Source organism: Pongo pygmaeus, chromosome 2 (genome assembly GCF_028885625.2).
Source record: "Pongo pygmaeus isolate AG05252 chromosome 2, NHGRI_mPonPyg2-v2.0_pri, whole genome shotgun sequence".
Lineage (NCBI taxonomy): Eukaryota > Metazoa > Chordata > Mammalia > Primates > Hominidae > Pongo > Pongo pygmaeus.
The window spans coordinates 111,016,012-111,044,007 of NC_085930.1; the positions used below are offsets into that span (position 1 = coordinate 111,016,012).

General features: G+C 37.7%; 1 protein-coding gene across 9 annotated transcripts in view; it reads right to left on the reverse strand.

The window, feature by feature from the left end:
• Positions 1–978: 978 nt before the first annotated feature.
• The window catches only part of NKTR (natural killer cell triggering receptor), a 48,350-nt gene continuing 21,332 nt past the window's right edge, over positions 979–27,996 (reverse strand). For 3 of the 9 annotated variants that reach the window (XM_063661246.1, XM_063661247.1, XM_054483357.2), the window contains 11 exons: positions 19,132–19,161; positions 18,392–18,537; positions 16,905–17,124; positions 15,976–16,131; positions 15,020–15,107; positions 14,361–14,506; positions 9,942–12,830; positions 7,118–7,213; positions 6,314–6,370; positions 5,707–5,811; positions 979–3,818 (listed from right to left, as the gene is read on the reverse strand). In XM_063661246.1, coding sequence (XP_063517316.1) covers positions 3,731–3,818; positions 5,707–5,811; positions 6,314–6,370; positions 7,118–7,213; positions 9,942–12,830; positions 14,361–14,506; positions 15,020–15,107; positions 15,976–16,131; positions 16,905–17,124; positions 18,392–18,537; positions 19,132–19,161 — 4,021 coding nt within the window. In that variant the 3' untranslated portion in view covers positions 979–3,730. The other 6 variants (XM_063661250.1, XM_063661248.1, XM_063661251.1 and 3 more) reach the window with 6 other exon arrangements.

Below are 27,996 nucleotides of genomic sequence, written 5' to 3' on the forward strand. Positions count from 1 at the left end.
GAAAAAGTGAGTAGAGCCTCTTTTTTTTTTTTTTCAGTAGAGATGGGATTTCACTGTGTTGGCCAGGCTGGTCTCAAACTCCTGACCTCAAGTGATCCACCCGCCTTGGCCTCCCAAAGTACTGGGATTACAGGGGTGAGCCATCACGCCTGGCCACCTCCTGTCTCTTCTAAACAGTGATGCCCAGTTAGTGTCCATAATCTCTTGCAAGAGGGGCATTTTCCTTGAATTACCTTCCCAACTATTTAATGCCCATCTAATTCAGAAGAGTCAAGACCAAAGTCCTTGGCACATTTTCACCCCCAATACTGCCCAACTATCAAGTTTACCACTATCAGAACTTGATCCTGCATTTTCTTTACATTTTAAAGGAATGCATCCAGATTTGACAAATTTCAGGAGTTGCCCAACTAAGGAGTCCACTGTTAACTCAGTTTAAAAACTGAGTATCTGCAGTGAGAAGTTAACTAAAATAAGTTATGTTGTATTCACTAAGAAAATAGACATTCCTTTCAGTTCTGAGGAGACAAAAGTTAATTGTACTTCCCCTGCAAATTTTTATGTGTATGCTAAAAATATCACCATCAATGTTTTCTCTGGGAGTGAGTGACATGTGCTGCACTGCCTGGTGCGCTGCGGTTAGGGAGGGAAATGTAGAGGCTGTAGGTAAATGGACTGTCTCTAGGCAGAAACTCACACATGGGATGTGACATATTCCTCCCTCAGCAAAGACATCTTTATGCAGGTCACTTTAACTGGATGACAACAAAGTGTACAGGAAATCTGGAGTTTCCAGGGGAGGAAAACCAAACATCATTAATGCTTACCTGTGTAGGTTAAAATCTCTGCCTGACATTCTCTCTAGCTCCACCTCCTACACCCACCACTAACACTCAGCTAGGAGAAGAAAAGGAGCTGCCAAAGGAGATGAGGTGTCTTCACTGGCTGGGTCAGCAGAAAGATGAAACATGAACAGACTCAGACTAAGTATATATTTTAATTTCTACAAGGTCCCCTTTCAAGTTTTAGGGAAATTTAACTGAAGTGTATACAAATTAGACATTGCTAATATGTACAAAAGTATTTAATACAGTTTTTGAACGATAGTAGCTATTTGCAATAAACAGGATGTTACAAAAACAGTCCAATAATGAATTTCCTATTAAGCACAATACACAACATAATTCAATTTTATTAAAAAATAACTTCAAAATGTAGAACAATCCCCTTTAGGAAGAAAAGCTATTTCTGTAGTTCACTCAGTCAGTAAACACACAAGTTGAATGCTGCAGCAGAGGGCTATCCTTTTCCATGGAGAAAAGAAATGAGGCTTCTAGGGCCTATCTTTTCTGGATAAAGTTCCACCTACAGCTGAGATGGGCAGTTATTGCCTGTGGTAGGCAGAATTTGAAAATGCCCCTCCCCCTTTCAGTGAGCTAATCTCCGGAACCCGTGAATATGATGAGATGAGATAGTACTCCTGCAATTATGTTCTATAGCACAATCAACCTTAAAATATATCTGTGGGCTTGAGCTAATCATATGCCCCTAAAACAGAGGACGGGAGAGAGATCTGAAGCATGAGAAAGAGCAGGAAGGCTGGTTTGAAGCTGGAGGGGACCACATAAGAAGGAATGCAGGCAACCTTGAGGTGACGGAGGGGCCCCCAGCTGAGAGCCAGCAAAGAACTGAATTCCACCAACAACCTGAATGAACTTAGAAGCAGATTCTTCCTCAGAGCCTCCATGAAGGAATGTTGTCCTGCCAACCCTTATTTCAGCCTTGTAAGACCCTGAGCAGAGAATCCAGCCACACTGTGCCAGACTCATGAGCTACAGAACTGCTGTGGGTGTTGTTTTTTAAACTGCTAAATTTGGGGTAATTTGTCACACAGCAATAGAAAACTAATACACTGCCCGAGGGTAACTTTTCTTAACCTAATTACATTTGGGAGTTTCTGCTTGGGTTCTGAATGCATTTTTTTCCTGCTGACTAGTAGTAATATTCTCCTTTGCAGGCAACCTTTGGAAACCTTTAATATAAATCATACTGTTTTGTATTCAGTATCCAGTATTGTTTGTTTGGCCTAAGTCCTGTTTTCTAATGTACTTCTGTCTATCGACCTGGCAAACAACTGACCACCTTACCCTGTTTTCATACCTTCTTTGGGTGATAGTTTTAATACATTCAAGGGCACCCTCCCTCCACCAAGGGTTGTCAGCTCCCTCCAACTGAGGGCTCTTTTCCACTTCCCAAATACACCAGACAAGGCCTGTGGTAGGGTGGTGCTGAGTTCTACATCAGGCAACCAATATGAATTTCTTCTGCATAACTGGATTAAACTGGCACTAAGGTGATTAAGTACACTTGGGGAACAAATTCAAAGTAAAGATTAAAAAAAAAAAACCACACACACACACACACACACGTTTTTACAGGTCCAATTATTTTTGGAGGAACCACCCAAAGCCATGAAAATATATAATTTATGCTATACCCTCTATCCCTCTTCCCCTGTCTCTTGCACCTGGGTCAGGTCATGCAAGGCTTTCAGTCAGCTGCAGGTCACAGTGGAAACAGGAAAAACATGCTGGTTACAACAGTTCAGCTGCTGTTGTGGTAATATCCTGTACTTGAAAGACTTGAAAGGAAAGCCCTGCAAAATGTCTCCAGGATGGTGGCAGTTAGATTTTTGATGTTACTTTTGAAGTCCATTCTTCACTCTTCCAGAGGCACACACACGCAGTAGACTTGAGTGGCCAGTATCTCCTACTGCCAATCCTGCCTGCTCCAGGGGACCCCAACCCACATCTGTACTTGAGAGAAGCCCCCCAAATAGTCAAAGTGAAGACAGCTCAGAATAAACCATTTTTGGTGCCAGTGATTTTTTTGAATTTCATTTTTCTCTTTTATGGTATTTTAATATATGATATATAAGAGTAATGCTTAAAGATGCACCAAAAATTACCAAGCACCAAAGCATGAAGTAGAATTGTTTTTATAACCTAAACTTCTGATCGGTATTGATTAAAAAGAACATAAAATAGTAAGTCCTCAGAGACAGTGCAGGTATTTATAGTTAAGGCTGATTGATTCTTCCTAAACCTTGCCCACAAGCCTGAAGTAATACAGACTGTATGGGATGTATGATGACTACTTTCCTAATCCTGTGAAGTATCAAAGAAGTTAGGAATGAATTAAGAACCCCCCAGAGCCACTGCCTTATACTCCTGGTTACCAACAGTATCAATTCTGGGTGGTTTGTTTTTAGAGCACATATGTACAAGACTCTATGTAATCAGTATATAAATATTTGGCCGCCTTTAACAGTTCTCCTTCACAGTTCTATGCTTGGCAGCATATATGCTAAAACTGGAAAAACAGGCAAAAAGAATCTGTATTCTAAGGGATACGTGAGATAGAGTGAAATAGACTTAAAATAATATTGCAAATTATACATAGATAAATTTCACGATTTCTTGATTCAAGAAAATGAAGTTCATTTCCATAGTTGGCTACTGTAAAATGTGGCATAAAAATATTTTTAGGAGACATATCTGTATTTTAAATTCTTCTCCCCACATGTAAATGAACCAGTAACAATTAAGAAGTGTCTATTTTTGAAATTCACCTCTGATACTGAAATAGAACAACAGACTGTCATTAAGTTTCTTAAGCTTTTAAGTTGCCAGATATTTACAAATAAGATATAATTTGTATTCGGACGTTTTCAACTATATCTGCTGCTCTCACTGGGGCTCCGGTGATGAGAGTAACTTCGGTCACTTTCACTGTCAGAGCCATAAGATCTACAACTCCTGTAATAACAAAACAAAATATATAAAAACCTTGTAACTATAAAATCTTTGAATTCCTCTTATAGCTTCTTTTTTATATGAGTGGCTTGAAAACATCAATAGTGTTTCAAGCCACTCATATAACTGATGCACTATTGATGCAGCATAGCACAGAGGTAGGGTACTGACTATGGCAATACCACGGACTTTTCTTTTTCTTTTTTAGATGGAGTTTTGCTCTTTTTGCCCAGGTTGGAGTGCAATGGCATGCTCTCAATTCACTGCAACCTCCACCTCCCAGGTTCAAATGATTCTCCTGCCTCAGCCTCCCTGGTAGCTGTAATTACAGGTGCCCGCCACCACACCCAGCTAATTTTTTGTATTTAGTAGAGACGGGGTTTCACTATGTTGGCCAGGCTGGTCTTGAACTGCTGACCTCAGACGATCCACCCGCCTCAGCCTCCCAAAGTGCTGGGATTACAGGCGTGAGCCACTGTGCCCGACTCACACTATGGACTTTTCGAAGCTGTTTTAAATGACAAGTTGTAGTAATGTCAAGATTAAGATAAAGAAACATCACATCTTAGGAAATTTGTGTGAAATTCATTCATGCAAATGCTGGTACCACAAAAACAAAAAACCAATGAGCAGAATAGTTTCCCATGTTACCCAAAATGAGTATCAATATTTGAGTAGATTACCTGAGAAAAGTAATGGGGAAAAGGTGCACAAATAGTTTCATTAAAGGAATGGAAACCAAAATGGGGTCCAATGAGGGGTGGGGGTGGCCCTCGGCATGAACAGGACCACTGGGATATTGAGTCAAGAGGACCTGGTCATGGGTCCCATTCAGTTATTTTGAAAAACATTCACTGTGAGCCAGGCATTTTGCAAGATGCTGGGAACACACACATATACACACACACACACACACACAGACACAAAACCAAGTATAGTTCTCTGGGGTTCAAGGACAGAATAGAATAGTCGGCAAGACAAGTAATTTAGGAGCAAGGGGAGCCACAGCAGGAGCAAAGGCTGTCTTAGAGGCACATGGGAGGGACTGTATCCTAGGACTAGGCATCAGGGAGGGCTGCCCAGGGACAGTGGAGATCTGCAGGGTAGATGGGAACTGGCCATTTCAAGTGGCAAAAGGGGAGATGGTGAAGAGGACACGTGTGTCTCCAGGCAGAAGGAAAAGTCCCAACACTTTATAGGAGGGAAGCCAGAAAGAGTGTGAGCTGGAGTTGGTGCTGAGGAGGCTGGACCTGATCATGAAAGCAGTAGGGAGTCCTTGAAGAGTTTCAAGCAAGGGAGTATCCAGATCATACTGATATTTACAAGCATCATTGTAGTTGCAACGGACAGGGGAAGACAAGACCAGAAGCCACCAGAAAAGGACAGTACAAAAGTTAACATAAAGACTTTTGCAGAAGCCAAAATATGTTAAACATAATACATATAATACATAAAAAATGTATTTTACTAAATAATTGACAACATATAAACCTCAATCCTGCTGCTGAAGCAAATGATATTATGTATTTTTTAATCTAAAAAAATGAGAAACTGGTTACTGCTAGCAAGTAGTTCTATTTAAGCAAGTGGCCATGGTTTGGGTGGCCTTTCTTTCTTTCCAAAAGAAAGGTCTGTCCAAGATATGTGAATATTTAAAAACCCATTTTAGATTCAAATATTAATAATAACCAACAAATATTACCTGGCAACTCTTAATATAAAAGCCACTTTTAGTGGCTGCTTGTGGGTTGTTCAGATTTAAAGGAAGAAGTATTTCTGTCCTTGGAAGATTACACCACTTTCTCTTCCACTAGCAGCCCATCACCCTCCCACATCAAGTGCCCACCGTGGCCTACAGTGCGATAAAGGACGATAAAGGAGAGAGACCCACCTGGACCGCCGATTATAACTTCTGCCTCGGTGGTAACTGTCACTTCTCTGGCTTCTACTTCGACTCCGACTCCTGCTATAGTAGCTATCGTAGGTGTAGGACCTGCTTTAATGGCAACAACAAACACTAAATTTTCCCACTCAAATACTCATATGTTCCTATTTCTTTTTAGGATCTCAGGAGTGTTCTAGCTTAGAACTTGGGCACTAGGCGACAGCGTGAGGATATATTTCCAAAACAAGTACTGGAAACATTTCACAATTGCCCCAAATGAGACTTATCATAATTAAAGAGAAAAATGTTAATTTCTTTTCTGCATTGAAAAATATCACAAAATAACGAGTTAGTTTGAACCTGGTGGATCTCTGTAGGCAATTATATTCAATAAACACCTGCCATTACAATTTGATATTGTCATTTTTGACACTGGAGTACAATGGGCCAACAGATAAAACTTGTCAAACAGACCTCATTTAGAAAAGGTATGGTTTCAGGAGACAAATATATGCATTTAGTTACTCAATAAAATACCACTTTGAACGAACAGTTTATAAAACAAGATCTTTCAGTTCTGCCCCACTGGTGGTTTCCCAATCCCTGTTCGTACCTGGATCGACTGTGGGGATCATATGAGCTGCTCCTGGATCTGCTCCTGCTGGACGTCCTAATATTAATCACATGAAGGACCATCATCTTATAGATCAGGGCAGGACAGGCTATACCAAATATCTAGACATTTATTTGCCCATCAAGGTAAAAATACAGTGAAATCCCACAGCTACATTTGTTTTGTTTTCATATCAAAAGTATATTGGATTTTTTAAAAAGCCTACTGGATTTCATAAGATCAAGTTTTATGCAGTTCTTCTCTGAGATGCATATAAAGTCACTAGGGAGGCTCTAAACTGGGTGGAGTTAGGGGAAAGGTCTGTACAAGTAGGACCTTTGTAAGTAAAGTGAAGTGACAGCAGCAGAAAATACCTCGGAGGCAAAAGAGGCAAAGAAGCTAGGAGAACTAGAAATCTGGGGCCACCCTTCCCACAATATATATATACTTCTTCCTCTTGGTCCCCTCTCTACAATCTTCCTATCCCAATCTCTAACCCATGTCAAGAGGTGAATGCAGATGTAAAACTTAGGTTAAGGAAGATGCATGTGGGGGAGGTGGAGGTAGGGGTCAAGGCTTCTTAAGTATTTCTACTGCTCCTCTTGCCTCACTCTGATAAGATTCCAACAGAGGAATAGTCAAGAATTCCACAGCTCTTTCACAGGAAAAAACTACATGAGAAAATAGGCCAGTATTATATTCAGTAATGACATGATTCTTCTCAACAACTACCCCCTCTGCCTATGTAGCCTTAAAAAGCGGACATGATGGAGACCACATCACAGGGCGAGATCACAAGCTCACCTGTGACTTTTGTAACTCCGGTAGGAACTGCTCCGGCTTCTGGTTCGGCCTCTGCTGTACCATCCTCTGCTCCGACTTCTAGAGTAGCTTCTTGATCTACAATTAAAGCAATTGAAAAAATATATAATTATGTTAACTCACCACGATATTAAAATTAATTACTGGTAGGGCAGGAAGGGGAAAACACAACAAGAAGAAAGGCCTCTCACAAACTCCTCACAGTGGATATGACAGTGTCAGCTAATGAGGAAATCTCGAAACAACCATGGTTAAAATCAAACAGAAGAAAATAAAGAAAAACAAGAAAAAGTTGGCACAAGTATGTTCATAGAAGCCTGATTTATAACACCAATAACACTGAGAAGAAAATAAACCAAATCTCCACTAATGGTAGAATGGGTTAAAAAAAAATTAAGGTAGAGACATATAATGAAATATTCTGAAGAAAATGAACTACAGCTACATGTATCAGCAAGGATGTATCTCCAGAACACAATGTTGAATGAAGGCAAATGTAGAACATCTATATATATAAAAGTATTTCACTTATAAAAAGTGCAAACATAACATTGTATAAAGATAGAAACATTTGGGGTAAAGCTATAAAGAAAGACAACAAAATTATAACCAAAGTTTAGAATAATGGTTAACTTTGGGACACAGGCGTGCAACTAGGGGTGGCACTGGTACATCAAAGCTCTATTTTTTTTCTTTTTTTTGAGAAGGAGTCTTGCTCTGTCGCCCAAGCTGGAGTGCAGTGGCATGATCTTGGCTCACTGCAACCTCTGCTTCCCAGGTTCAAGCAATTCTCCTGCCTCAGCCTCCTGAGTAGCTGGGATTACAGACGCGCACTACCACGCCCGGCTAATTTTTGTACTTTTAGTAGAGACAGGGTTTCACCATGTTGGTCAGGCTGGTCTTGAACTCCTGACCTTATGATCTGCCCGCCTCAGCCTCCCAAAGTACTGGGATTACAGGCGTGAGCCACCACGCCCGGCCCAAAGATCTATTTTTTAAGCTAGATGGCAGGTACATGAGTATGTATTATATAGTTTTTTATACTTTTATCATTTTTTATGTCTAATACTTAATAAAACAAGCAAAAATGTAAGCAGTACAATTCTGCCCCTCTGCATTCACTTGGCTCCCCACCCTTCTCCCCTACTTTAAGCCTGTCATTCAGGAACAGAACAATACCTCTGTGTACAGGTGACATTATGTAATATAATATCACCATAGGTTTTATTCAGTATGCACTATGTTTTGGAAGACATGACCTGCTTCCAGTATATCTGCAAGAAAATGAATACATTATGTTCTAATAAGACTGTAGTCATTTATTCAACCAAAAATAATAAAGCCAGACCCTGTGAGGTGACTGAACGATGAGTAACACACAGTTCCTGACTTCAAGGAGTTCACAGCCTAATAGGGGTGTCAGGCCCAGGCAGGTAACCAAAACAGGGAGGCAGGGCAGCACCCAGGCTTATCCATCTCAGTCATAGCCTAGAACAAGTCCCTTAGCCTTTCTATGCCTTGCTGTCTTCATTACAAACTGAAATACCACCCACTCCAAGGCGGAGGTGGGAAGGTAAATGAGAAGTGGCCAGCATCACGAATAGCTCAGAGCTGTCTCTGTGTAAATGGTAAGGCGGATCATAAGCAGACAGGAAGCTGGAGTCGCTCAATAGGCAACTGCATCTATCAACAGGAACTCAGAGAGAAAAGGCCACGAGGAGGAAGAGAAGCCTATAACACAAGGACAAAATGGCCTGAGTGGGAGAAAGGAGAGCTAGCAGAGGGCTCCAGAAGTGAGGCTGAAAATATGCCATGGCACTGGCCATCAGAAGTACCTGAAAGTCTTAGTAAACTAAGAGATACGGGGAGGGGAAGGCACAGAAGGCAGCAAGCACACAGCCGAGGAGAAAATGGGAGACCGAGTATAGATGGCACGTGGCAGTTTCTTTTTTAAGAAGTCTGGGTAGGCAAGGGAAGAAGGACTGATGAATAACTAAAAAGGAAACAAATGTCAAAGATTCTTAACGGTATTTTCAGTTCAAATGATGAATATCAAGCACAATAAAATAAGGGATATGAATAATTAAGAAACAGGCAAAACCATAAAATATTTACAAGAAAAAGAATGCAACACAACTGCTTACTAACTTCCTATTACCATAACAAATATTTTTAGTTTTTAATTCTCATCTGTTATCCATTCTATGCTGACAAGTTATGATGCAATTTATAACAATAACAAAAAATCTTTTCATGAAGGTGTAGAGTGACAAAGATGAGAAAAAGGTGTTTTAAATTCTTTTATTGCTTTTCAAACAACAACAAAAATCTAAAGATGATCATTTTTATCCCTACCCCCCATCTAAACTAAGATGCACGTCTTGGGCAGGTAACTTTGTCTCTCTGGCCCTCACCTTCCACATGTGTAAAATGGAAGGTTAGATTAATGATCTGCAAATTCTATAGGGAATCAATTCAGGATTCCCTTCTAAGGCATCACTTGACTGGCAAGAAGCAGCCTCACACCAAAGATGGAGAATCTACCACCTATCATGGGAGCTCATTTCTAGTGACAGAGAGCTTTAAACTGATAGTAATAAGAGTTTTGTAAACCCAGCCCAAATTTCTCCTCCTGAAATTCCCTCTCCCTAAGTTCTCAATCTACTCTCTGAATCACACAAAACAAGACTTCTTATTCCTTTCAGATATTTGGAAATGGTGATTCTGTCCCTAATTCTGATATTCTTCCAAGCTAAACAATAACAGACTCTCCTTGGGAGAAGAAATGAAAGAGAATATTGCTCACCGATAAGATGATGTGGAACTTCTCGATCGACTTCTTGAGTGACTATAGGAGACAGACCTTGTTCTGTGTCTTGATTTGGTTTCAGATTTACTTCGAGATCTACTTGGACTCCTGGACTGGCTGTCATCATCCCGACTAGGCGTCTGCTCATCACTTGAACTCTCCTGATTTCTTGGTCTACGGTTTAAGCGTGCTGTCTTTCTTACTTCATCAAAGAGAGACCCAGGCCGAACTTTATTTTTGCTTTTAATTTCTATTCTCAAGCCTTGTGGTTTCATTTCAGGCACAGTGGTCAACACCTTAACTTCCACAGCACTGGATGTGGCAGCAGTAGGTGCTGCCAGGTTCCCCACACCTTGCAGGGGCTTCCATTTCTTATCAATGAGGTTGATCTGGCTCTTCTCAGCCACCTCCTTCTTCCCGGTACTTTCTCCAGCACTAGCCAAGCTACCAGAGCCGCTGTCCTGTTTCCCCACTTCACCCAACACTTTACTTTCGGACATGCTGCTTTCCTGTTTTACTACCTCTGCTTGAGGATGTTCCGTTGCCATATCCGGCTTCAAAACAATGTTTATATCTGGGGTGTCAAGCCGTGCATTTCCTAGAGGGGAAGTCTCCTCTACCTTTGCTGGGGAACTCCTATCAGGAGTACAGATCTCCATGTTGTCATCTGTTTGAAGCACATCTTCCACTCCATTGGGAACACTTTCTTCAACATGCTGAATGTTTTGTAAACAGGCCACATTTTCCTCCGTATTTAAAGCTGTGGGAGAAATACTGAGTTTACTATCATCTTTAGTAAACTGATCAAGATCTGATGAAACAGTCACTGTATTATGTTTACCTGAAAGGTTGTCCTCTTCACTGGATTTCTCAGTTTTTGGAATATTATCTTTTATGGTTTCACTGTTTTCAGAAACTTTTTTCTCTTTTGATTCCTGAGTAACTTGCTTGTCATCAATCTCCTCCTCCTCCTCTTCACCAAACTCTAGTGGAGGCTGCCAGTGAAATGCTTGCTTTCGTTTTGGAGCCTTGTGCTTTTTGTCTTTTTTCCCTTTCAATTTCTCTTTCACTTTTTTGGTGTGTTCTCTTTTAAGATTTTCCTTTGACCCATGTTTGTGCTTTTGTGGCTTTCCCCTATTGTTTTCCGAATTGGAACAGGACCCCTCAGAGTCAGAAGTTGATGTGCGCTGTTTGCTTGATTTCCAAGCACCATTATCATCAGGCAGTGAAGTATTTGCGGACGACTTGGTTGTGGGTTTGACTTTGATGTGAATTTCACTAACCTCTGATTCAGAATCGGATGTGGCCTCACCTTCCTCCTTGTCAGAGGATGGATGGGAATCATTTTTACTGTTTTTAGTTACATCTCGTTCTGAATTTGACTCAGAGTCCCATTTACTACCAGCATAATTCTTCCTTTTGGGCTTACTGCCATTTCTAAGGTGATCAGAAAGATTCTCTTTCGAAGTTCTTTTTTTTGAATGAGGGCATTCCCGTTCAGACTTGGATTTTTCTTCACCTCTGTTTTTTTCTTGTTTACTATGTGTTCTTTCCATTTGGCCCTGCTTCTCTTTTTCCTGGGCTGACTGTGTGGCCTGAACACTTGACTGCTCACTGTCTGAAGAATAATCTAAAGACGATCTGCTCTCGCTATACTTTCTCACACACGAAGACCTATCTCTACCTTTGACATATTTACTGTGAAGTGTCTTTTCAGAGCTGCTGCTATGCTTTTTATGTGAAACACTATTTTTTTTCCCACTGGATCTAAGTCTCCTCTTAGCTTGCCTTCCATCATCACTGCTAATAGAAGTATATGAAGATGATCTACTACACTGTGAATGATCACTGTATTTATTTCGTGAATGAGATCTAGATGATGGAGACCTAGACCTTGAATGTGAACTAGCTAGACTACGTGATCTTGTATATGATCTGGAATAAGATCTACTCCTAGAAGATCTGCTCCTTGACCTTGGTGAGCTTTCTGAACTTCTATCACTGTATTTTGAGTAAGTGCTCTGATCACTTTCTGAATTTTTTTCTCTTTTATGGTAGGATGATGAGCTACCAGTCTCTTTAATATTTGCTAAACTGTAAGTGCTTTGGATGGGTAGCAAATGGGTTGTTTTAGCTTTCATTTCCTGAATTCGCTCATAAGACGGTTTCCAAGGTTTCTGTCCAGGCTTCCATCTTGAAGGGGGGGGACTGTCACTCAGTGGTATTACAGGAATATTTTCTGCTACAACTGGTTGTACTACTACATTTTCATTTTGTGCCATGGTTGCTCTTAAAGGTTCTGTTTTAACTGGTTTATTTTCACTTAACTGAGAAGCTGTTTTTCTTGGTGATTTTGATGCTCTCTTTCGGTGACCAGACTTGGAACTAGATCTGGACTTTGATCTACTTCGAGAATGTGATGAGGACTTTGACGCAGTCCTTGATCTTGAGCTTCCTCTAGAATAAGACCGTGAGTGAGATTTTGATCTGTATGAGTCTCTGCTGGAATGGGTTAAAGAGCTCTGGACATCCTTATCAGATTTAGACCAGTCTCTCTTTGATGAGTGATGAGACGATAATGAGAAAGAACGAGAACTCCCTTCTCTATCACAAGAGGATTTCACTCTTCGAGTGGAAGATTTTGAGGATTCTATGTCAGACGGTATAAGAATCCTTCTCTTCTTTGTTTGTTTGTGTCTTCTGCAGTGTTTCTGCTTTTTCCCTTTCTTTTTATGCTTAACCTTTTTTTCTTTTCTGCGTTTTTTATGGTGGCCATCAGAGTGTCTTGCTGTACTAAGGTCTGAATAATATCCATTATAGGACCATGATCTGGATCTCTGAGACAAGCTTCTTTCATCCCATCGGCTTGAACAGGGGTCACTTAACCTATAAAAAGGACATAATATTCATGTGGTGATTTATAAGCATGTTTTCTACACCTTAAGACACAGCTTTGTTAACAACAAAGTTCCTGACCCCATTAACACTTTAAGCACACGCAGGAAGCGTGAATCAGAGTTATAGGCCTGGTCTTGTTATAGTTTCAGAGACACACACTAAGAACTACTAACAAATTCACTTACGAAAGGATTTTTTTTTTTAAGCTAAGCAAAGAACCTTACATTTGTTAGGAAAATGTTTTTGAAAACCAAACTAACTAATCACAAGAACACCGTTGAACTCAATGACAAGAGTTCCTGACTATTACCTGCTCACAACCCTCTGCCTCTAGGAACAGTTTTTGAGGGTGAGTCAAACCAAGGTCTCAAACAATTTGTTGATTTTCTGAAGATGCAGGATAGCTGCTTGAAACTAGCATGAAGCTTGTTTTTTCTCCACCTCACAGAGGTAATCCAGATTTCCCCTAAGACTGTAAACTACTTAAAACAGAAATTGAGGAAAAAGTACACGAAAACAGATACAGGCTTTACAATCTGAGTGTTAATGTCAAGGCTCAGAATTGAAAGTCCTCAGCACCACTGTGTCTGAGCCGCTTCTACACAGCAGATGCATTCCTTTTCCTCCTTTTCACAATTCCAAACCACTCTGCAGGATGTCCCCAGAGAAAAAGAGAATACTACCATGGAGGATTACACAGGGTCCCATTAGTATATTTTTCACTAGCTATTCTGGGGCCTGTCCCCTTCCTAAAATAAATATTCCACCGTTGGACATCACTGAAGGTAAGAGACGTGTACACTTCTAAAAAAGCAAGTCTCTGCGATCAAAAGTCAACATGTACACCAAGTGCACGTTTTCCTATTTACCAATGAACTCATCAGTAACCTGGCTGGCTAGGAAAGAATCTGCTATATAATTTCTAAGTCCTAATTATTTCTTTTTTTTTTTTTTTTTTTTTTTTGAGACGGAGTCTCGCTCTGTCACCCAGGCTGGAGTGCAGTGGCACAATCTCGGCTCACTGCAAGCTCCGCCTCCCGGGTTCACGCCATTCTCCTGCCTCAGCCTCTCTTGAGTAGCTGGGACTACAGGCACCCACCACCGTGCCCGCCACCACGCCTGGCTAATTTTTTGTATTTTTAGTAGAGATGGGGTTTCACCGTGGTCTCGATCTCCTGACCTCGTGATCCGCCTGCCTCAGCCTCCCAAAGTGCTGGGATTACAAGCGTGAGCCACCGCGCCCGGCCTCTAAGTCCTAATTATTTCTAAAATTGACTAAGAGGTCATTAAAAGACACAGGCTTGTAGTTTTTGTTAAGGAAAACAGGATTTTGATTTAAAAGCCCAACTAGTTAAGAGTACTACTTTCACCAAGTAGTCACAAATATATTTCCTTTGGTCACGGTCTGACTGTGAATCTTTCACTGAATCTTTAATGAAAAGTCCAGAATTGTATCCAGTCCCTTTAACATTTAAAATATAACAGACACAGGATTGTGCTTATACTCAAAGTTCTTACTTATCTCCTTTACTCCATTTTTCTCCACTAGGTGGTCTATATGCTCTTAATCTCTGCATTTCCTCTTTCCAGTGAGGAGGAGTTTCACTGCTGTCATCATCATCTGACTCAGAACAGGATCTTGATCTTGGAGGTGTGTGATAGCGCTTTAAAAACAAAAACAATACTATTTTAAAAAATGCCTCTCCACGACAGTCTGCTATGTGACAGAGTTAAGTAAAAGACCCAATCTCAGATCATCCCATCAAAGGTAATGATTTAAGTTACCAAAAGGATAGTCTAAAGTTCTTTTTTTTTTTTTTTTTTTTTTTAGTTTTTAACTTTTATTTTAGGTTTAGGTTCAGGTGAAGTTATTTCAAACAAGGCATTAAAAGAGATGGGCAAGGCTGAGATTCACCTGTAATCCACATAAAATTTTCCTCTTTAAAGTCTTAATGATTTCTCAGCATACTCACTGATGGTTTCACATGTTCCTCCTTTCATACTCAATTAAACCCATTCAAACACAGCAGTATACTTTGATCTAACAGCAATACCTTAATACAATTAGTTCCTTGAACAGATTTTGTATTATATTTAAAATTAAAGCTAGGACTTTGACAATAGGTAAAAATTTTTTATTAGATACATAATTTCAAAAAAAGTCTTATCACACATACAATTGTGCCCCTTCCTTTAATCTTCCGTCCAGACTTTGATACAGATGGTTTCTGATCACTTACAATGGGTGCAACATCAGGAATCTTCCTAGGAAAAGAAGATTGTGATGAAAATTAAAAATAAGCAAAGAAGCTAGAATTTTTAATAATGAAAACACATTATGTTAAGCTATTAATTCAAAGATACATGCCATTTTGCAATAGCTTTTTAAAACAAGACAATATCAGGCTTTAAAAAATATTTAATGAACTAAATGATAACTTTATGCAGAGACCTAATTATAAACAAGGACTCTTACTCCTATACTTTTCAGCTTTCAAAATAACTCTTCATAGGGAACTTATCGATGACACCAGCCATTATGGTATTTCTGTTCATGAAACATTTTCTTTTAATAATTCTAAACTTGAATCTAATACACAAAATATATTAAATACTATTTTCTCAGACCAAATCTAAAGCGACACATTCACTTTTCCAATGCAGAGAAGTAATCGTTGAACGAGTTAACAAAAGTAACTTATTTATGATACTAAATTGTATCTCCAATCATCATGCAATTAATTATGCACTATTCAAATTGGAACCCATGCTTCATCACTTAAATGGACCCAAATAATTCAACTCTCTATTCTGATAACTAAAACCTCACCCCTCTAATAAAAGGCAAAGGCAAGAAGATCAGGAATAAAATCTTTCCAGATCACCAATAAGGGCTTCCCTGATCAACTTGCCCAACCTCCTCTCCCTACTAGAATGTGAATTCTGAAAGGTAGGGTACATATCACTCAATAATCTGGTATCCCCCATATCATTCATTAACCTAATACTCCCATACTATCTTTCAATGTGCTTCAAACATGGATCATGTTCCATACATGAGTGTGGAATGCAATGAGCTGACGGAACTGTGTATTGGAGAAATAAAAATAAATAGTTTAGTCATCCTACTTACGGTTCAGGTTCTGCAGTAACAACAGGCATATCTCTTCTTAGTAAAAATCGGTTCTCAGGCACTGGAGGAATCTCTTCTGGGCGGACCACAGGTTTTTCCCTTTTAGCACTGGAATCAACTGACCTTTTTTCATTGGTATCACTCCTCTCAGAGTGACTTAGAACAAACCAAGTCACTGATTAAAATGTATAATGTTTGCATTTCATAATAAAAGCATATAAAATTAGTTACTAAAACAACGGCATAATTAACGATAGCTTACAAGTCTCACTCAAAAGAGTTATATGATTTTCACAAAAAAGAACAATATCAACCCAGTGAAAAACCCAAAGACTAGAATTTTGATAGGAAAATTGTTAAATGATCCTAACTTTTTTATTTTAAGCATTCCAGGAGGCCAGGCATTGTGGCTCACACCTGTAATCCCAGTACTTTAGGGGTCTTAGGTGGGAGGATTGTTTGAGGCCAGGAGTCAGAGACCAGCCTGGTCAACATAGCGGAAGACCCTGTCTCTACAAAAAATTTAAAAATTAGCCAAGCATAGTGGTATACGCCTGTAGTCCTAGCTACTCAGGAGGCCGACGCAGAAAGATCTCTTGAGCCCAGGAGGTGGAGGATGCAGTGAGCTATAATTGTGCCACTGTATTCCAGCCTGGGTAACAGAGCAAGACCCTATCTCTTAAAAAAAAAAAAAAAAAAAGAGTTCTTAGGACTGTTTTCACCTGAAAACTGAAAACACACAAATCTTTGAAATGAAATGCCTACGCTACCTACTCCTAGATCTGCCAGATTTCAATTTAGATAAAGTTTAAAAAATGCTATCCTTTTTCAATAACAGGTAATAAAATTGAGTTTATAGAATTATACCTACTTTTCCCATTCCAGAGTGTTTGTTTTTAGGTAAGAGTACATTGGTGTTTTACACGTACCCTTTTGGGTTCATTACATGTTTATTCCTTGGCTCTTCTGAACTGCTTGCTTCCTTTCGCCTCTTTTTAGAACGTTTAACTTTTGGCCTCCTCTTATGTTTCCTCCTTCTGCTTCTCTCATGTTCAATTTCACTTTCTGAAGATGATTCTGAAGAAGAGGAATTGCAAGAGGAATCCGAGCCTTCTGAATGAGTTGGTTTCTTCCTTTTTTTCTCAAAAACTTTTAAGAAACATTAATAAAAACATTAGTACTAAATTCGGTGCCTACCTTTCAGAGTAAAAAATGTGACTACTGAATATCATAAAATGTGCTTTACATACAGCAAACAAAAAATGAAACGTAGACAGTTTTTTTCAAGTTTATAATAAAATTACTGGCAAGACTGTAAGGTAGTAAGTCCCTTGTCCTTATGAAGCCTATATTCTGGTTGGGTCAAGTAACAAGAAATAGGCCTGGTGCAGTGACTTGTATCTGTAATCCCAGCACTGGGAGGCCAAGGCGAGCACATCACTTGAGGTCAGGAGTACGAGACCAGCCTGGCCAACATGGTGAAACCATGTCTCTACTAAAAATTACAAAAATTAGCCAGGCATGGTGGTGCATCCCTATAATCCCAGCTACTCCAGAGGCTGAGGCAGGAGAATCACTTGAACCCAGGAGGCGGAAGTGGCAGTGAGCCGAGATAGTGCCACTGCACTCCAGCCTGGGTGACAGAGCAAGACTCTTGTCTCAAAAAAAAAAAAAAAAAAAAAGAATTGCATAATATGACAAATGGTAAGTGCTAAGACAGAAAAACAAAGGGAATAGGAAGATTAGGGGTAGTTTAACATAACATTTGAACAGAGACTTCAGAGCAAGGGACAGTGTCATGCAGATATCTTAACAAAGGGTGTTCCAGACAAAGACAATAGGCAGCACAAAGTCCCTGAGTGGTTGGCATGTCTGAAAAAAGGTCAATGTGCCTGGAAGGCAATGAATAAGGGAAAACAGTTTAGAGAGACAGCACAGAGCCAGACCAGCCAGGGCCTTAGAGACCACCGTAAAGACTTCTGCTTTGGATGATTGAAGAATGGAGTCCTTGGAGGGTTCTGTGCAGGCGTGACATGAATGCAAACTATGGTTCAAAGGGATCACTCTGGTTGCTGTTAAGGACAGACCATAGCGGGCGTAGGATATAAGCAATGAGATCAGTTAGGAGGCTACTGCTGCTGACAAAAGATTATAGGACGGAGGCAAGGTAAACAGTTACGACGCTACGGCAATAATCCAGACACAAAATACTGGTGGTGTGGATCAGGCTGGTGGCAAGGAAGTAAGAAAAAGTAAGATCTGACAAGATATGCTAAAAGATTAAACATGTAGGGTATAATTCAGGGGCACCAAGGGCTATTGCTATACCACTAGTTCCACTACTCAAATCTAGTTACAGTCTTCAACAATGCTTTACCTGCATCTTAGCTTCAACTACTGTCAAAATAGTTCTTACCATCTTTTATTGATTTTGTGGCAAGTACTCCACAGTCAATAACTCGCACATCTGCATATGGTCTGCTTGCAGCATCGGTCTTCAGATTTTCAATTTGTTCGATTACTTCAAAACCAGAAATAACCAGTCCAAAGACAACATGCACCCTGTCATAATACAAATTCAAGAAACGACTGGTTTGATAATTAAGCTACAAACAGTAATCAAGACAATTAACTGTAATCAATGACATGTCCACAGACCTGAAAATAAAACCAAACTGTTTGTTGTATGAAGCAACTAGAATGGAATGAGAACTTGAAATCTGCTTCATAAAAGGAAACGATTATGCAAACTGGGCCTCAGTTTTCTGCCTTTAAAACAATGGTTCTTAACCATTTTAGGGTAAAGAGTCTGGTAACATTCAGACTTCGCTTGGTACTTGGGAACCTTCCTTACAGGGACACATGAAATTGTACTGCTTACTATCTGACCCATTTTGGAAAACTGGAAAAAAAAAAAAAAAAAAAAAGAATTATATTGCTGAGAAGCCCATCCATGAGTACAGATTGACTCCTTCAGTGATATGAGAGCCGTGGGGTCTCAAAACGAGTATATTCTGTGATCCTAAGGAATAGCTTTTGCTATGAGATTAAGCCAGACATCAAAAGCGCTCCCTTGAGGGCTCAACCATGGTCCAATCTCTCTTTATGGCTGGCCACCCAAACACTTCCCCAATGTAGTAAGAATGTAACTCTTACCCATCCAGGTGCGGAGCAGGCTTTGTGGTACTATGTAATAAACATCAACACAAAGATGATGTCAAACACGATGTGTTCAGGTGAAGAGAGCAGAAAGGTTTAAACACAGCATGTAGAGAACAAAGAAGTAAAGATAAAAAGATAGGGGAAAAAGTTAAACATGATATATATCTAATCTTAAAAACCCCAAAACAGCAATAGTAGCCATCTTACTAATTTAAAAAACTCAAGATTATAATGAATTACAATCATCTCTATTAGACTATATGTATGTATACATATGAAATCAGTTTGACTTGTAGCCATAAATACACAGCATGAATACACATAAAAATTAAAGTTACTCTCAACTCCAAAACAACAAAACACTTAAAAAAAAAAAAACCCTCAAAATTTATCAGCGTAATTAAATAAGAAAAGCACCTCCTATTTGCCCTATGGAAAGAAAGTGTGATTAACATTTGCCCCAAACACTTAAATGTTTTCTTATTTGTTATTTCTCATACTGAGTCAGTCCACATTTTTATGCAGGCAGAGGTAGGTCTTAGGAGTTCTGTTTCCAGAATTCCTGCCCATCTTCCTTCACCCAAGGTGGAGCTCTGACACAGCAACTCTGAAAATGCGATAGGGAGAAAAGCTTCAATCTGCCATCCCTTCTGACAGCAAAAAGTAATGATGGATAACATTACAGACATTTTAAATTTCCTTGGCCCAGAAAACACCCAACCGGCTTCTTCTACAGTCACCAACTGTCAGACAGTCACTCTTGGGAAGCCTACAGGGTATATTTGGTTAAGATATTTTGAACCCAAGCTAGTTTTCCCATAGCATTTTCACAGATCTTCACATTATATGAATTGGAGTGGAAAAAATTCAAAAGCAGATAATTAGACTCAGAATTATATACCACAAACATCTTGATTTATAAGAATGAGAAACAGATATTTAAGAGATAGAAAACAGAAATTTGAAAGACAGAAAAATATCACTAGATGTCAGGCCATGTTAAAGCAGTCAACTGTACTAGAAGCTCCCATATAAATTTCTGTATTCATTTTAAGGCAATTTTAAGACATGTAAGTGAACAAAACCCAGTTTTTAACCTTCGTAACAATGCTAAAAATATTTATTCTACAAGGAGTTGTAATGCTTATACTTACATTAAGAATATTCAGTTCTGTAAGAGCACTACAGAATTTAATTAAAAAAAATTAAAATGTCAACTTAAGAAGTTCCAGAATTTTAAAGGAAATATTAAGTTTTAAAAGCACAAATCTCAGATATTCCTTAGAAGATTGAAAAGTGGAAATTCATGCCAATGTAATTATAAAAACAGGCAGCAAAAAGAAAACAGAACAAAAACTATCTAGTGAATTAGTGAGCCACTAGTGTTTAAACCATTAAAATAGCATCCAGAAACCACCTTGGATGGTAACTTCAAGATAGAAATGTGCTTTAATTATAAAACTTTACCAAAGTACACTAAAGACAAGAAATTGGTACAGAAGCTAGTGATTCTATTATATGAAAGAAGAGTGCTTTTATTTTTATTTGTTTATTTTGAGATGGAGTCTCACTCTGTTGCCCAGGCTGGAGTGCGATGGCACGATCTCGGCTCAGTGCAACCTCTGCCTCCCGGATTCAAGTGATTCTCCTGCCTCAGCCTCCTGAGTAGCTGGGAATACAGACATGCGCCACTAGGCCCGTCTAATTTCTGTAATTTTAGTAGAGACGGGGTTTCACCATGTTGGCCAGGCTGGTCTCAAACTCCTGACCTCAGGTGATCCGCCTGCCTCAGCCTCCCAAAGTGCTGGGATTATAGGCGTGAGCCACCACGCCCGGCCAAGAGTGCTTTTAAGAAAGTACATTTTTCTACAGTGTATGGGATCAGCCCCAAATATGTAGAAGTAAAAACAATGTATGGTTTCCTCATTAGATACATTCCTTCTCCTTCTTTGATCCTTTCTCCCACAACTCACAGATTCTGTAGTATTGAGAAAAGCCTGCAAATTTTTCTTAAAACATAAAGAGCCCAATTCAATTTGCCATCTTGGCTAATAGAAAGGCTGTAAAAACCACTTTATGGCAAACCTTTGGAGAAAATGGTGAAATAAAACATTCCAGAGTAGTGTAGCGATGCAGCAACATACTACTTGAGACTCAATTTGAGGATGGAATAGCTATCTTTATGACATTCAAGTTTAGTTTTTAATTCAAATGAAAACTGCCAAGAATAGGCAAACTTGGTCCTTTATAGTAGTGCAGAAAACAAATGAAGACAGGAATGACTCTTTCAAGGACAACTCAGCCTGCCCATAGTGCCTAAACCTGATGTCAATGATTTAAGTCCATTACTTGCATCTGCAACTCAAGATACAGAAATATAAATCTGTACTTTAATTGGATTAGATTACATATTAAGAATACTAAAAGTATTTAACAAAAAGAAGCCCTCTGGGGTTCTCAACCTACATTCCAGGAGTAGAAATCCCAATGTAAAGCAGGGTTACTGGCACTTGGCTAATACGTGGATGAACAGAGAACATTAGCCAAAGAGGGTTACAAAAGGGCAGAGAGAAATAATATGCACAGTCCAGACTATTCAATTCTACTAAAAGAGGCAGAGAGCTCATCTCACTAACTCTTAATCTTTCAAAACTTTCAATTAAAAAAAAATTGCATTGATCTTAAAAGCAGCTGTTTAAAGAGCTGTGCAATGGTGACACATGCTCAGTAAGTTAAGGCCAGAGGCTATCAAAAATGTTTAAATTTATATATGCTTATGAAAACATACCTTTTAAAAAAGAAAAAACCACAGAGAACATTTCAAATTATAAAACCTTTCAATATTTATGCATTTCCATTTTTCTCTTGTACTTAAAGACAGTGATTTTTCAGTTTCCCCGACCCCTAAATCTACTTTAAAAAACATGTGTGCAGGGTATTTAAGCCTTATAAATCCTAGAAATTGACAAGTGTCACTGCTACTCCAACAACAATCTATAGTTTTATACCATTATCAGAGAACCTTTTGCCCTTATACAGAAATGACTAATTCCACACTGAAATGAGAACTAAAACCATACTATAAACTAATAACCCCACTCCCCCACCAGAAGATGTACAGGAACTTGGTGGAAACAAGCCACTGAAGTTAAAATATAGTTCCCAGGATTAACCATGAAAAATAAAATGCACTTGTTTTACATGTACTGCTGCTATACAGATAAAGCAGAAAGTTTTTTTTTTCTTAAAATGTTTCAATGCACATAACAACAGAATTAAAGAGATAAAGGCAAAGAAAGAGAGAGCCTTAGAGTAATGAGACATTACCTTTGGAGCGCACGGTGTAACACTCTTTCTGTAAATTTTACACAAAAATGGCAAGAAATAAATTGTAATACACTTTTAAGACAAGACTGAATCTATGTTTTAATATCAATATAACTTTGAAATTAATTATTTTCAAGTTTTATGCAGAGCAAGAAAGCTTTTTTAAATGGAGGGCTCTAAATTTTCTTTCATATGGGATATTTACGTAGAGATGAATTATGCTTAAGAAAAGCATCGTGGCTAAGTGGGAATATAACATAGAGTGCCAATAATAGCTATTAACATATTACATTTCCTTTCACAAATCCCAGAAATTAGCTAAGACAACATTTTCTCAAAAGAGAATAGTGTATCTTGCATACATACATAAATATAAAAATCTGAATGCCCAGGAGCAGTTACTACCAGTTGAAAGCAAAAATTCATTAGAAAAAAGTGAGTTAAGATCATCCAAAATAAAATTTCAAGGAACTTTTAACTAATTCACATCAAATAGTTAAAGAACCTTTCACATGCTTCTACATTTGAAACCTTTGGTGACATATCACAACAGACTACTTTCAGGAGTTAATGAGCAAATGTTTGGACCCTAGTTACTGTTCAGTGATATTAGATACACATTGAAGTTAAGTCACTGAACATAATAATAAAGCAGCATTAACTACAATTTTAGGGACCTTCTCAGAGAATAAAAAGGCAAGAGAGATGAAAGCGTAAGTGCAGTCAAATCTTAGCCACAAGATCTTCTTTTCCTGTCTAATCTCTGATTTTCCCCACTATGAAGATTTTTTTTCGGAGAACACACACTGACCAATTTTTATCTATATTTAAACACATATATCTATTACTACTCAGATCAAAATACTATTATACCATGAACAAAATGCTTTATAAGAGTTTTGAACGTAATAAATCTTGAAATATTTAAAAATAAGCTTAAAATTATCATAAAGACATTGACAACATGAAAAAGTCAAAAAAGAACATAACGTTTGAAATAATGTGGAGTTTTCAATGAATGTTGCAAAAAAAAATTAAGAGACTGTAGGTGTAAAGTAGTACAGAAGAGGGAAATAAAGATAACTTCTGTCCACTTTAGCTTTTAACATGCAATGCTTTCCGGAAACTTTAACTCCTGAAACTATCGCGCTATCAGGGAAGAGGCACCAAATTGTACAGAATGACAACACTTGTATAAGGGTAATGGAAACTAACCAAGCCACTTGACAATGCTCTACCCATGTGTTCCAAAAGTCACCAAAATAGAAGTGCTTTCTAAAATTCAGCACTAATGTTAAGATAATACACACCAAACATTACTAGATAAAAAATTTCTTCCACATTGCTAGCACATAAGTCACATAAACATTAAGTTATTAAGCCTGAATGTTAGGGATGACACTTGATATTCAGAGAATTTGGTTTATGGCTAAGTTTCATGAACATCTTTGCTCATGAAAAAATTTGAAATTAACATATGAAGGTATTACCCCAAAAAAAGGAAGGAAAAAGCTAGAGCTTCTCAGGTTATTAACACTTGTACTAGCATTTCTTCTTACATAAATTTATGAATATGTGGGTAGAAAAAGCATTTCTACCCCCAGTCTAGTTTTATTACCCAAAACATCAACACAGCTTTACAAACCCCTTAAAACCAACTACTCCTCAACTCTCCTTGCTCCACTACTTTGTAATAATCAGCACTTCTCTCCCATTCAGGTACCTGCAAGTCAGATTCTTAAATAACAAAAAACATATTCTAAAACTTCTTATGCCCCACCCCCTCATTGCCCTATTTATGACTGTTAAAATGTAGCAAACATGTTTTGTTTAAAGTTCAAAGTTTGACTCTTCTATATTATCTTGTTTTCTTACATTGTTATAATTATTAATGACCACTGACAGTGGCCAGGGACAGGAACTGTTCTTGCAGGGTCTGCAGATCTCTACTCTACGGTTGCGCAGACTCATGTTCTAACAGCAGATGATGAAGAGACTTCTGTTGCTCTTGATTTAAGATGAGCCCAATACTTCTTTAAGACACTTTTCAGACTAACGAAAACTAGGAAATTATGACTATTTCCATTAGGCAAGACAATGTTTGCACATAAATCATTCCACACATTCAGAAACTTACGACTACCCTACAAAACACTTTCTTCCTTTTACATCCATATTTTCACACCAATGTTTAAGAAAAACAAACTCAAGGTACAGAGGAAACTAAAATCAAGGTTTCCTGACAGCTATATTAGTGTCCTATCCCAGAAGTTACTACAAAGCTATAAACTATTTACTCAATCTTTTTCATGACTATTTTATACAACATCTTTGTCTTTTTGATTAATGTATATAAAGACAATGAAAATTACAGCCAGAATTAATAAGCTACCAGTAACAGCAAAAGGGGAAAGAATGTTTCTCCAAATGTCATTTTGTTTTCCAGCAAAATGCTGATGCTTCTAATCCTTAACTAAAATAAATTCAGAGCAGAGTGGTTAATAAAATTTTGAGCTTAAATAAGCTTAAATTTATAGTAAAGGCATTAATAATATGAATAAGTATGCAGCATTCTTTTTCTAGCTATCAGTTTCTTCCAGATTGTAAGTAAAATTTCTATAATTTTACTTACATGAAATTTTACTTACATGAAAAGGCATGGACTTTACATGCCTTTTCAAGAATTTAGCATAATCTACAGAATGAAAAGGTTGGACTAGATAATCTCTAAATCCCTTTCCACTCTATGACTTTATAATTCTAGCTTTTTTTGTGGTTTCTTTCTATTCTTTAACCTAAAAAATAAATAAGAATACAAAGGACAAAATAAATACCAAATTAACTTGGTAACTTTAGTCCCAAATCTTTGAATTTCTTCAAAAATGTTCAAAATAAAACCAGTTTCCTTAGTGATTCATGGGGATAGTACCATATATCACTTCTTCCACATTTCTTGAGCAGTACTATTCCCAAAAGAATCAAGTTTTCTTCTATATAGACCCCCGAGAGCAAAATCATTATGACAAATACAGTAGTAGAAATAAAGTTACTGTAAAAATTACAAACAGATTTATAGAAGAAAATCTGATTTTCATCATGTATATAATTTTTCCAGCCAAAGAAAGCAATATATGCAAAATTATGTTGAATAAAAATGACACATGCCTAAGGAAGGGGGAGTTTTTAAATGTGTAAGTAATGAAGACAGTAGTTAATACACAAAACACAAGAATCCTTGAGGGATGTTTTGCAAATAGCCACACTAACAGCACCAAATCTACTTCTTAGGAATTGCAGAGTAACAGATTCGTAACAAAAACTACAAAAACAATTTTGCAAGGATGTATTAAAAATCCCTATTGAGCCTATAAAGCAGGAACTATAAAGACAGTTCTTTTTATTTTACCACCATTCTTACACTATCCTTTCTTTTTCAGATTCCAGAACTGCCACTCAAAGTGCCATATGAGGAGCTGTGGTAACAGATTAAAAGGCAGGAGCCATCCTTTGGAGGCTATCAGCAAGCTCTGTGACCATCAGAGCTATTATCTGTGATCATATACATAACCTGAAGATAGCATATCATACTTTTTTTAATACTTTCAACTCCAAAAGGCTTTGGGCTTGTAAAAACATAGTTTCAAAGATTTTTATTTTATCAGCCACCATCTCCATTTTTACCTATCCTTTCCATAAATGCAAGGATATGTTTTAGTTCTGAAACATGAAAGTTAATTTGATTTTATCCTGCAACTCTTGAGAACTGATCTTTCTAGCCAGCATAAAGAAAAGTATACAGACACAAAAATCTTCAGAAAAAATATAGGAGGATTAAATACTCAATTACTTCCATGCTTACTCCTTTCCAAAGGGACTGCAAACCCCTTTCCAGAAGGAAATTTCAAACTAAAAGTAAAAAATTTTCTTTCAATCAGAAGTTCACAGTGATTTTACTGCCATCTAAAGTAACTTTGAAAATAAGTATAAAAATTATAATTGTAATTTACTGATTTAAAATTTTGTATTTGGCATTCCTCCTCAAAAATTGTAGTCCAATATAAAATTAGGCCATGTAGAAAACAGTAAAGGCCTTTACTAGATATTCCTAGAAAATACTTAGGCAAGTACTAAATAAAATAAAAATAAGATGTTTTTGAAGGGAGAATCTTGTATACTGAATTTTAATTAGTGTATGTTTAACGATAGCATTTTTAATGAGTTTTAACTCTAACATTTTATGAACAAGCTAATGTATGTAACAATATCAAGAAGCTGCTGCTTCAAATTTAATTGTACTGATATAAAAAAGGAAATCTAAAAGAAACTTTAGAGCCCTCAAATGGTAGCTTCTTGACCAATGAATCATTATGTTTTTCATGTTCACAGTTCAGATAAGCTTAAAAATGGAAATGGGAAACCTCAACCAAAGGATAAACAATTTTTACATTAAGTTACTATTAAAAAGGCTTTCTGAAAATATTTCTTTCTACTTTGTATTGGCTCTTAAGGTTAAGAATAGAAAATCACTCTATTAAAGAAGAGTAATAACAAATAACCTATGGGATCAAAACAAGATAAGAGAACAACTGTTGTAGGTCTTTTACCTGTATAATTCTAAGCATAATCTTTTATCAGCTTTCCATTTTTAGGACATTCTTAGGAACAGAATGCCCCTTATCTGAACTTCATCAGATCATGTAGAAATATATTTTTCAGACAAATTTAACATTTGAGTTTTGTATGTCAGTAATATACTCCTTTAAAGACAGGGAAGCGCCATTCATACTCATTCATTCAGAAAGATGACAAAGAAAGTTTTCAATAAATCATTAATGAAATATTTCTCCAACATACATAGCACAACTGAGATTCACTTCCAATCAAAAGCAACAGTCCTCATGCTGGACAGTTATCTTTCACATTTTATATGATAGAATTATGATAAAAATAGGTTTTGAAGCAGCCTTAGATAAGAATATAACTAAAAGTATGCCAAAGGATTTATTTAGAATTTTCAGATAATAAAAAGATAAGTTTTTGGCTATGCAAATGCACATACATGTAAATATATTTGCTTTTTCAAAAGCAAATTTAGTATTCTTAAGTTTCCTGAGTGACAATCTCATAAATTTTGGTGGAAATGACAGCAACATTGGGTTATTTCAATTATGCGTGGAGACCTCATAAAATGAGTTTTTAAAAATACTCGCTCAACAGCAGGTCACCTATCTCTATATAACATCAGAAAATAATAGTACTTCTCTCAAAATTGCCTCAAAGAGCAACAGTAAGAGAAAAAAACAACCATGCAATGGTTTACTCAAACTGCTTTCCCTGTTGACGGGGTACAGTAACTGAATCCTCTTCTATGAACAATTTTTACATGTTCATCAATAGTTTATGTTCCAATCTAGTTTTGGTAAAGTCAGCACTCAAATTTGACAGGGGCTTAAATATGCCGTCATCTTTTCTGAAGATGACGGCATATTTTGAAAACAATGTATAAATTTTAAGTTTTTAAAGTCCCATTCT